Below are 12,036 nucleotides of genomic sequence, written 5' to 3' on the forward strand. Positions count from 1 at the left end.
CTGAGCCACCCAGGCACCCCAACACAAAGCTTTTTAAATAGATGCTCAAACAAAATGTTATGGGAGCCCTCACTATAGAGGGAGGAATTTGGGGTGGAAGTCAGGGTGTGGTGGACACGGTGACTTTTGAACTAGACTCTGATGGATGGAGAAAATGTGGCCAAGAAGAGATGGGTGATGGGACGTTTCTGGGAGGAAGGCTATGGCCAATAAACTGGAAAGATTGAATTCTGTCGTGAGGACTGGGAGCCATGGAAGAACTTCAGATGGAGGCAGCCATGAGGCCCAGTGGAGGGAGAAAGGGCTCAAAAGTCCCCCAGACCCAAGTTTGAGTCCTAGCTCTGCCACTAATCAGCCGGAACCTGGGCTAAGCCACTATTCTCCAGCCCATCTGTTCTTCTGCAGGTGAGGACCACCCTGCTTATCTCCCAGCATGGCTGACAACCCTGATGGAAGGGTGGGAAGGGGCTATGCCACGTGGCCAAGGGCACCCTGTCTCTCAGTCTCCGAGGTCATATCAACAGTTGGGTGTGAAGTCTCCTTCCCACCTGTGCAACTGCAGGACTTTAGGCCCCCTTTCAAGGTTGCATCCTCTGTAGTATCTTGGGACATCCCGGCTTCAGAACTTGGCCTTTCAGCCAGCCAGGCCCAGGCCTCGGGGTGAGACAAACCGACTCAGGCTGCCAGTGCAGGCTGCGCAGCAAGGCTCCAGCAACCGACTTAGGGTTCTTCTATACTACTCCATACAAAGACTCCTGGCCCTTCACCGTCCCCACCCTCCCTCAATCATTTCTCCCCAGGCCTTATGCCAACTTGTACCCTAAAGTGATGAGTAAAGACATTGCTTTCAAGATAAGGAGATAAGCTGAGAGTGAAAGCAGGTGAGGTCATCATTGCCATCATGACAGGGACCCCAGGGACAGAACTGCAGGGCTGAGGACCGTGCGTGGCTTTGGTATCCTCCAAGACCATCCCTGGGCAGAGTCCAGAGGATGGGGGAGGGGTACCTGCTTGGTTTATTTGCTTCCAGGGTTGACACTTCAGCCCAGCTGATCTTTGCTATAATATGAACTGCCATTTCAGCAGTGCTGGCTGCCAGGGGCAGAGAGAACAAGGTACAGACGACACCGGTTTTAGCTGTGGTGATGTACTCACCTTCACAAACACTGACATAGCATTTACTCCTTACGGCCTGCACATTCTGAGAGCTTCACAGTCACTCATTTAATCCTCATCTCGTTGCTGAGAAGTTAGTCCTATTATCCCTGCATTTCACAGGTGAGGAAACTGTGAGCTCAAAGCAATGAAGCCACTTGCCTGAGACCACGCAGCCAGTGGGTGACAGAGCTGGGACCGAAACTCCAGCAATCTGGCTCCACTGCTAAAGGCAGGGCTGTTTGTCCTAAAAGGCTGTCTCATGGGGTCCCTCCTCTGCACGGCCCCATCAAGTCTCCCTGCTTGCCCTCAGGACAGTGCACAGGGGAGGAAAGGGCCTTTGCAAAGACATTCCCCCCAGTCCTCTGGTCTCTGGGAATCACATCATTTCCAGTCCTGGAACAGGGGCGGGAGTGGGAGGGAGTGGAACAGGGAAAAGACAGCAGGAGCATCAGCAGTCCCAAAACCACACAGGGTCCTCATGGTCCTTGTCCCTGGTCTGTCCTCTGGGGCTGTGGGCTCTGTCATCTGCCTTTATGCCTGGAGGTGGAGTTCACAGAACCTCCTCACTCGTTTAAATTCCCCTCCTGGGGTGCCTTGGTGGCTCAGTGGTTGAGCATCTGCCTTTGCCTCAGGTTGTGATCCCGGGGTCCTGGGATTGAACCCCGCATCAAGCCCCGCAGGGAGCCTGCTTCTCCCTCTGCCTCTCTCTCTCTCTCTCTCTCTCTCTCTCTCTCTCTCCCTCATGAGTAAATAAATAAAATCTTTAAAAAAATAAAAATTCCCCTTCTGGCAGGGGTCCCGTAAAGACCCTCTTTCCCTCTTCCAAACGGGTCTCTTTTATTTATTTGGATGGGTTATTTGAAAGCCACCTTCAACTTAAACTGGTGGCGGATGGAAGCAGAGTGTAAATACATCAAAAACAAGTTGAAAAGGAGCGGGTGGTTTACTTCTGGGGCCCTCTAGACTAGGTAAGTACCTGCCTACTGGGTCAGTTTGTCTCGCAGACGTATTGCTTTCTGGCCAAGCGTTCTAGAGGCACTGATGCAGCCAGCTGCCCGAAGATGCTGGGGCCCTGGAGACAAGGCTGGCTCTGTACTCTCCGCTTCCCCTGTAGGGACTCGTGCTGCTTCGGAGTGATCCATACTTCAGGGGAACCAAAGCCTCGTTCTAGAAGCTATGGCAGAAAGGGCATGTCCAGTTCCCCAGTGTTCTAGGTGCCTCCAAACTGCCCTTTTGAGTCTTCTTCCCTCTTCAGTAGCATTCCCCCAAACCCTCCAAACAGGACCTTCATTCCCTCTGACACAGGAATGCTCCAACAGCTGAGTGGGACTCCGCCGTCCCAGCCACCACAAGAGAAATGTGGTCCTCCCCTCTGCTGGTGGCTGGCAGCACTCTTGCCAAGCAGGCTCTACCGTGGGGACTCACCCCAACTGCAGAACGTTGCTCCCTGGCTGTAACCAACTTCCCTTAAGGGCACAGTGGTGCTTCCTAAACATGAGGGACAGAGGACACTGGCTTTTTATGAGACAGGCCAGCTCAAAGGAGGAGGAAGGATCAACATTCATCTCTGAGCCAGAGCCCAGGGTGGGGAGCTAATGGGAAACAGCTTGCTGGAAGGAGGGGGACAGAAATCAGAATGGCTGCTGAGGCAGACTGCCGAAGAGGGGGGCAGGGAGGAGCAGGCTGATTGAGACCAGCTGCTGCTCCTCTGCCCTGAAGATCTTTGGACTCTGCACGGGGCGGGCTCGGGAGAGCCCACACTTCCCCACCCACCTGGACTCTTGACTCCCGGAGCCCTCAGATACAAGAGACCAGAGGGGGACTCTCCATCCATCTGGCCGGACGCCTCCTCCCCATCGCCAGCCCCAGCCTCCTGGCTGCTCCTGCCCTGGGAAGGCCTGGAGGAAGAGGGCAGGGAAACAGCCCTTCCTCCTTCTCCCCCATCCCTTCCATCCACCCAGCACCAGCATCTGGAGACCCCATGGCCTGGGCTCGCTGGGGCTGCTGCCCCTGGCTTGTCTTCCTCTGTGGTATGTGCATCCTGGTCCCTCCCTCCCACACCGCCACTGGGAGGGCAGGTCCAGCTGGAGAGCAGCTCTGGCCTCTCCCCTCTGGGCTCAGAAAGGGTTGGAGTAAGGGCTGGGGCCCAGGTTGTCCCTTTCTCTCTTGGTCCTCCTCTCTGTCTTGAGAAAGAAGAATCCCAGGGCCAGTCCTTGGGGGCCCTCCAGACTCAGGTCAAGTCTGGCTTGGTACCTTGCCATTTCTACCTGTTAAAGAAAAGATGATTCTGGCACTTGTGGAGAGTAAGGAAGACTTTATCCAAAACTATTGCAATAAGGGCATTGCAATAGGGGAGAAAGATCGAGCTCAACTCTAAACACAGCAAAGATGACTGAGGACTCCCAGCCAGTGAACGGGGGTAGGGGAGTGGGGAGGGGGGCAGTGGATGTAATATTGCCAAGAGAAGACAGCAGGGGTGGGGGTTCTTGCTGAGCCAACTTATTAATAGGATTCTCACTGAAGGCAGGCCAGGGTGAACAGCTATCGAAGGTGAAGAATGAGGAATGTGATCAGATGGCAAAGGTGATCAGGTATTAAGGGTGGGGGGATGGTCTCTAAACTGGCTTAGCAAGATTCTTACTGAGGACTGGCTGATGCCTTGCCCAGTAAGGACAGGATGGACACAGAAGGACATAAACAAAGTCAAGTCCAAGTAAAGAAGAGGCTCAGAGGAGCCTAGCTAAAGTTCGGTCTCTGTCACTCCTATGGTGCTGTTTGCCTCTTTGGTCACAATTAGACGCCCAGCTCAGCCCAGCTCGATGCCCCCCACCTCCACTCCACCCCCAGCCTCAGGGAGGCCTCCCTTCCCTTCTTCCTCTGTCAGCAGGACTCCGCTCATTAAGGCAGCACCCCATTCCTGAGTACCTCCCCGGTGCCAGGCTCTGGGCCAGGGAACACAGAGAGATTCAGCTGCAGAGCCTGTCCTTGAGAGCCACGGTCCTGGCCTCAGAGAACAGCAATCTGGATGTCCAGAGGGACACAGGTTGGCTGAGTCTTGCTTCTTACGTTGGCACCTTAGCATCACTGTTTTGCCAACTATCTGTTCCTACAGAAATGGGATCATTTTCTTATTTCAACAGTATGGGTCTCATCTCCCCCTTAAGTTTATGAGACCAAGAGAGCCAGGCAGGGCATTTCTAGTGTTAGATGCCTAGCCACCCTCCTATCTGTAGCTCAACCCACTCATAAGGTAAAAGCATAGTGTCTCCCCATGCCCAGGCCCCCATTACTCTCTGAGGAGATCTCCCCTAAAGGCAGGGGCTGGAGGAAAGGACTATCAGTGACCACAGGCTTTTTAGGCTTTGAAGGCCCAGAGACTGGAGGACTAGCCCAGTGTCTGGCATACAGTAGGTATTTAGGAAATGCTTGCCCTGTGAATATTGGGTGACTCTCCTTAGGGCACCAAATTTGCGGCAGAGCCCAAATTGGAAACTAAGTCTTCATATGTTCTCTCCTTTCTGGGGCACCACCCTTCCGTGGTTGACTTTTTGTACTCTGATGGCCCGGGTTCAAATCCCTGCTTTACCACTGACTCACTGTGGCAAAACTTGGATGAGTTACTAAACCTATCTGGGCTTCAGCTTCCTCCCTTAGAGAAAATAGAGGGTAGGGGTGCCTGGGTGGTTCAGTCAGTTAACTGGTTAATTGTCTGCCTTCCAATCAGGTCATTATCCCAGGGTCCTGGGACGGAGCCTCCCTGATCAGCAGAGAGCCTACTTCTCCCTCTCCCTCTCCCTCTGCCTGCTGTTTTCTTTGCTTGTGCTCGCTCTCTCTCTCTCTGTAAATAAATAAATAAAAGCTTAAAAAAAGAAAATAAATGGTAATACCCACCTCACAGGTTTGTTGCAAGTATAGAATAAGATACTATAGATAAATTACTGAGCTCAGTGTCTGGCACATAGTAGAAGACCTTTAAATGCTAAGCTACCTTTCCCCACCAGGCGATGGTGTCAGATTGGGATTGATTTGTTTTATGTATTTAAAATGGGCCTGGACTGACAGCCAGAGATTTGGATTGTAATAAATGATACAAGTGGGCCTTGAATTTAAGTAAACCCAATATATATATAAAATTAGATTTATAGAAGGGTAAAATGAAGGTGGGGTGATTATTTAGCAAGATTCTCTAGAGCATTTCAAAGAAAATTTGATTACAAAAATTTAATTTACACACAACGGTTTGGTAAACCCTGAAAAGACCCAATTAGATTAGAAGGGAAAATTGATTTAATGAGCAATAAAACCCTTGCAAAAGTGGCAATCACTTGTCGATGAAACAGGTTTCTTTGATTGTGACCCAGGGTGCCATCCCATTCCACCTAATTTCCTATGAAATGTGATTATTTTTATCCTCAAATAGAGTTGGACAGCGCTGCTTGTTTCAAAGGATGGAGGCCCGGTGGGAGACAGGGAGGGCGATTTGGGGAAACACGTCCCTGTGCTCTCTAGGAGCTCACTGGTCTCCAAGTGACCCTGGATTTTTCTCCCTGGTTTCTAGCTTTGGGTGCCTGGGGCCACCCAAAAGCAGCGAACCTGAGAGGAGAGGATGTGAGAAACTGTTCCATCAGCCCTCCGGTAAGGACCCACCCCGGCCCCGCCCCCAGCTCCGATCTCCTCCCCATCCCCCATTGGCTCAGTCGTTAGTCTCTCCCTCTAACCAGGCTTTCTCCTGACTTCCGGACTCTGGGGCCCCTGTTTTTGATTAACATCCCTCCGGGCGGGCAGCACATTCTCAGGTGTCTGACACCCAACCCCCCATCCCTCCCTCCTTCCCACTCCCCCCCACACCACCCCATCCCTCCCACCCCCCCATTCCCACAGCAGGTTATCTACTTCCGGCCTGGGCAGCCCCACGGGAGGGGGGAGGGCACCAAAGAGGGTGGAGGCCTCTAACTAGCCTTTGGCTGAGGCTAGGGAGAGGCAAGGAGGAGGATGGGAGGAAAGAAAACAAAAGTTCTAAAGGAACAGAGCGGAGGGAGGCACAGAAGAGAGAAGGAAGTGAGACAGAGGGCTAGAAAAGCCCACGAAAAAAAGGATGGAAAGGACAAAAGGGAGCCCTAGGGTGTGACTAGGAAGAAGGCCCAGCATATTGGAGCTGAAAGATCGGTGGCAGCTTCCTAGCTGGAGACTAGTAGATTCTTTCCACAATCAGAATAGGGCGAAAGAGCTTCGTAGGGCAGGGGCAGGCCAGAGGTGAAACCTTGTGGCCTGCCAGCAGTTCACTAAGCCTTAGGGCCAGTGGGGTGCATCTGCTTGCAATGTCAACTTTATGAGACCACTGGGGCAGGCAGGTGGGTGGGCAATCCACGTTGTTTTTATATGAAAACAAACATGGTTATATCATTGAATAGAAGGTAAAATGAAACAAAAACCCCACACAGTTTGTTTTATTTTTTATTTTATTTTTTTTAAAGATTTTATTTATTTATTCATGATAGTCACACAGAGAGAGACAGAGAGGCAGAGACACAGGCAGAGGGAGAAGCAGGCTCCATGCAGGGAGCCCAACGTGGGATTCGATCCCAGGTCTCCAGGATCACGCCCTGGGCCAAAGGCAGGTGCCAAACTGCTGCACCACCCAGGGATCCCCACAGTTTGTTTTAAAGATAAGGCAGCCTTTTAAGAAATGTCTGGCTTAGAGGGGGATCTTTCTAGACAATGCTGGGGCTACTTATTCACTCTCCTCTGCCATTTGGGACCAGTGAATGGAAACTTGAAAAAGTCCCCAAGGTAGGATTGCCAGATGAAATACAGGGCGCCCAGTTACATCTGAATTTCAAATAATAAATACATGTTTTAGTGTAAGTATGCCCCAAATAGTGCATGGGACATACTTATACTAAAACATTATATGTTGCTTATCTAAAATTCAGATGTGACAGATGGATATTCTGTATTTTTTGTTTTTGGATATTCTGTATTTTTATTTGCTAAGTTGGCAACCCTGACTCCAAGGTATCCAGAGAAAGACTGTCCCTCTAGCCTGGCCCAGTGCCAGGGCTCAGATCCCTGCAGTTCTCACCCATGCCCCCATCCCAGACTCAGGTCGCATATTGCCACAAGGAGTTCCTCTCCAAGTTCTTCAATGCCTCCATCTCTGCTTGGCCCAGACACCTTAATGTAGACTAACCTGTGACATAAGCTGCCAACACCCCCACCCCATTCCTCTCCAGGCTGACCCAGCCTACCTGCCCTATAACACCTGCCTAAGGAGAGACCAGTGGTACCATTGGATGCTGGGGCCCAGGCATCATTCTCTCTAAGTAGTGTGTGTCTCTGTGTGTGTCTTGGTGTCTTCCTGTCATCTGTCAGTACCTTCCAGTTACTGCGGTCAATACCACAGCGCAGCTCACGGCCCTTCGCCAGCAGATGCACAGCCTGAAACTTTCTGCCTACATCATCCCCGAAACGGATGCCCACATGGTGAGGGACAGCTCCTCCCCCACCCTTGCCCGCTGCTGTCTTGGGTCAGCCATCAATGGGGACAGGCCACGAACCAGAGGCCATTAAGGCTCAGAAGATGAAGGCAGAGAATGGATTCAAAAGGCAAAGGGAAGGAAGTAAGGGGCTTGGACACGGGAGTTTTAGGGCAGCTGAGAGAATGTATTCCTTTACATATGAGAGAAGACACTACTAGATCTCCTTGACTTCAGGCAATGAAACTATCAACAAGCTCAGAATCGATTTTGATCAATTCCTAAATGGCAGATCCATAATGAAAGTTTAGGGTAATCTGGCCCTTTGAGGTTAAAGTGTGGGCTAGGAATTGGACTGGAAGCATTGTAACCTTCCCTTAACCTGGTGGGTGGAGCACTGGAATGATCCAGAGGCCCGGGCTACACGAATTTGGGGTGTAGATTGGGGGAGGGGAGCAGACAAAAAACAAGATGGTCTGAATAAGAACTGCTTTTCCCAAAGCAGCACCCCTACCCACCCAGCCCACCCTTTCCCCACCACTGGTTCCACCTCCATCCCATCCACCTTTCCAGTACTAGCCAGTTTGGAAGAGAAGGGATTTTTAGTGTTAATAAGATTGCTTGAATTTGTTTTCCCACTTTGGGTAAGTGCCTCAACTTCTCTGAGACTCAGTTTTCTCTTCTGCTAAATAGAAATATTGAGATCTGCCTCAAGGGATTATGATGATCAAAATACAATAATGTGGGAAGCCCTCTGCAGAAATTATTTATGATGTACCCAGTGTACTATACTAGCCTGGAGAGAGGCAGGACAACTGGAGGGAAGAACCCAGAAGGACCCAAAGACATGATCCTAGACTGCACGGAGTTTACATTCTGGCCAGGGAGATAAGATTCTCTGACTATTCTGCCCAGTGCTGGACTATGGGATTTAGACTTCAAGAAATCCAGTTGTCCAAAAGGAAGGGGAGATCCTGAGATCTGGGGCTGTGATAGAGGACTTCCTGGAAGAGGTGCCCAGTGTGCCTGGACTTGTAGGACTGGTCGAATCTGTCCAGACAGAAAGAACCAGGATGCAGTGGGGGGTCTTCCGTGAGGAGAGGGATGTCTAACTCCATGAAAAAAAGCTAATGATGGTGTCATTGATTTCCTAGAGTGAGTACATCGGCAAACGTGACAAGAGGCGTGCGTGGATCACAGGGTTTACGGGGTCTGCAGGTGAGAGCCATTACCCAGCTCTTTATTGCTTCTGTTGGGAGACCCAGACATGGTCACAGAGGCTCTGATATGGCCAGTTCTCTGAAGCCAGGACCCTAGGACCTAGTGTCCAGAGGCTCTTCTTCCCCTCTACTACTCTGAAAAGGGTCACCAGGGCACACATCATAGCCCATCAGTCACACTTCTGCCTGAGGTGGATGGCCCTCCTGGCTTTGTTGCTGTGCTTGTGGCCCCTGCAGCAGCCAGGCCTAGCTTAGCACACCCTGGGCCCCAATTCCAGAACAACTGCTACTTCCACATCTAGCAACTGGGGGCCTACTAATTCCCTTCACATGCTCTCACTTGGGGACCAAGTTTTACTTAGCTGGTCCTTTCTCAGATGTCACCTCACTGAGCCAAATGAGACACCAAATAGAGGCCCTTTATGGGATCTCTGTTTCTGAAGAGGCCTCCCACCCTGATCGTGGCCCTTGAGTGAAATCCAAGCTTCCCTCACTGGTCCTTAAACATTCTTTCCCTGGGCTTCAAGCTCCCTTGCCTTACCCATTCTGGCCACAATCACTGGGTTTGGCTTCTCTGCGTCTTCAGCTAAGCTCCTGGCTTCATGTCCCTATCGGCCACTGAGTCTTGATGCTATAGTCTAGATGGCTACCACGCCATCTTTCCTGAGAGAGCCTACCTGCAGCATTGACTGTCAAAAGTGAACCCCACTTGTCCCTCCTTAGGAGAGGCCCTCAACACAAAGCAGAGATGCCCACGCTGGCTTCCCTCAATGCTCTCCTTAATGTCTGCCACCTCACTCCCTTGCAGTGAAGGAGAGCAGTTCTTTCCAAAGGCCCCTTGGGACATCCTCAGAGTCAGCACCATCTTGCCTATGCATCCCCTAAGGCCACCTTCCTCACCTTCATCCACGCCTCCAAGTTTCTCTGTTCTGCCCCAGGCACAGCAGTAGTGAGCGTGGGGAAAGCAGGTCTCTGGACCGACAGTCGCTACTGGACCCAGGCTGAGCGACAAATGGACTGCAACTGGGAGCTGCATAAAGAAGGTAAAAGGGGCGCACATCCCCCAAGCTCTGAAGCCTGGACTAGGTTCTAGAAGGCACAGGTAAGAGGATGCATGCAAGGCCATGGTGGGCCTCTGTGGGGGACTCTGAAAATCTGAAGCTGTCCCTAACCTTTGAAGCTAATATCAAGGAGGACAGATAAGACGGGACTGTCACAGACAGAAGTCTGACTGTAGGGCCTGGTGCTGGCCCTAGAGGTGACTCCGCATTCTTTCCTGTCTCCCTCTCAGTTGATATAACTTCCATAGTCACCTGGCTCCTCGCTGAGGTTCCCGCTGGAGGGCGTGTGGGTTTCGACCCCTTTCTCTTCTCCATTGGTATGTTATTCCCTCATTCCTGCATTTGTTCACACCCATGAGGGTGACTCAGCCCCTCTGGGATGTAAAGAAGCATACCTTGGTAGAAGGAGAGGCAGGATGACCCTAAAGATAGCGTGTCTGAGGTTGTAGTTGCAGGATATTTTGCAACAAAGATTGATTCATGGATTGTGAAATGAAGATATATTTAAAAGAATGAATGCAGATTAAAAAAAAAAAAGTCATGAGTACAGAGAGCCAACCTAGAAGACTCAGGGAATTATTAAGATCTAGCAGACAATAGACCAGGATGTTCTTGAACCTAGAACCAGCCTCTATACTCCGGGGCTCTCTGCCAGTTGTGGCTGTAGAATCATTTGGTAGCCCTCTTCTAGAAGGCAGCTTGCAAGGTCAAAGGAGGCCAGTGGGTTTCTGAGCAAAGAAGCATAGTCCCCCCCACCCCTGCCAAGAATACAGCTCCCTGAGCTCTGGGGCCCCAGCCAGCTGGCCAGCCTGCCCCTAAGGGTGGAGTCTTCATGAACATGAACCAAAAGACTACCCCCCCAGAACTGGCTTCTTTACCAGCCTTTCCAACGGCATGAACATCACCATTCCTTCGGGCTATGGTGTTGATACTCACTTAAAATGGAGAGTCCTGAGAAGAGGGCCCCCTGGCCACTGGCAATTAGAAAGATAAGCCTAGCCAGTTGGCCGTGGGCAGTGTTGGGTGGGCCCCGGGACAATCAGGCTTCAAAGGCAGAAAGAGGAGGCTGAGAGGACATACCCCAGGAGGACCAGACTGCTTGGACCTGCTCTGGGCAGCAGAAGCTGTGGCAATGCAGTGGGAGGCAAGGAGACAAGGACTAATTCTGCCCGAGTCACAGTTTTGCGGAGGTGTAAACCGGCAGGGTACAAGTGAGGGTACAAGTGACGGCTTCCTGTCTCTGCAGGTTCCTGGAAGAGTTATTACACGGCCCTCAAAAACTCTAACATACAACTGGTGTCCATCACAGACAATCTTGTGGACCTGGCATGGGGGTCAGAGAAGCCTCTGTTTCCAAGCCAGCCCATTTATGCCCTGAAGGAGGCATTCACAGGTGATTCCCTGACTGAGCTCGTTCTTCCCAGCTTGAAGGTACACAGGTCCCCACTGCTGCTCCTTTGGCTGAAAATTTTGTCCTGGGAATTACCAGAGCAATGGTTCTCAAACCTTCCCGTGTACCCAAATAGTCTGGGATGCTTATTTAAAAAGCAGATGTCTGGGGCCCCTCATCTCAAACAGCCTGAATCAAAGGTCCTCAGACCGTATTTAGAAAATGCTGGAATAAGTAGTGTTAGGATTTGAAGCAAGAGGGAGCAGGAAAGGGGAAACAAAGGAGTCAGAGCAAGATGAAAAGAAAGAAAAGAGCCCTACCCCTTTGAAGAGAAGGAAAAAACATGATATGAATTGTCTGTCTGGTTGTTGACTTCTGGCCCTCCTGTGGTATGACTGGGGTCAGGTGAGCCAGGCTGACAAAGGAAGTATATAACTACATTCAAGGTCAGTCCATGGTACAAATTAGGGTTCGGATTTTGGACAGACCACAAAAGAAAGTTAACTGACCCCCCCCCCCCCAAATTCTAACACCGATAATGTTCATCTTGATGTCATCGATACCACCTAAAAACGTCATAAAAGAACAGCATTCTCTACAATTCTGGTAAGTAGTATCTAAAATCCTGACCGGACCAGGCTACTGATGATGAATCACTGTCTTGGTCACCACCACCACCTACCTCCCTAGGAATTCTGAAAGAGCCAATGGATGTGGATTCCTAAGAATAT

The 12,036-nt window shown here is 50.9% G+C and overlaps 1 protein-coding gene across 1 annotated transcript in view; it reads left to right on the plus strand.

The window, feature by feature from the left end:
• The first annotated feature begins 2,952 nt into the window (after positions 1–2,952).
• The window catches only part of XPNPEP2 (X-prolyl aminopeptidase 2), a 29,351-nt gene continuing 20,267 nt past the window's right edge, over positions 2,953–12,036 (plus strand). Inside the window, exons 1-7 of the mRNA XM_041741832.1 lie at positions 2,953–3,188; positions 5,717–5,793; positions 7,531–7,641; positions 8,789–8,852; positions 9,793–9,897; positions 10,146–10,232; positions 11,162–11,308. Of these exons, the coding sequence (XP_041597766.1) occupies positions 3,140–3,188; positions 5,717–5,793; positions 7,531–7,641; positions 8,789–8,852; positions 9,793–9,897; positions 10,146–10,232; positions 11,162–11,308 (640 nt within the window). The 5' untranslated portion in view covers positions 2,953–3,139. The remainder of the gene's footprint in view (positions 3,189–5,716; positions 5,794–7,530; positions 7,642–8,788; positions 8,853–9,792; positions 9,898–10,145; positions 10,233–11,161; positions 11,309–12,036) is intronic.

Source organism: Vulpes lagopus, chromosome X, assembly GCF_018345385.1.
Source record: "Vulpes lagopus strain Blue_001 chromosome X, ASM1834538v1, whole genome shotgun sequence".
Taxonomy (NCBI): domain Eukaryota; kingdom Metazoa; phylum Chordata; class Mammalia; order Carnivora; family Canidae; genus Vulpes; species Vulpes lagopus.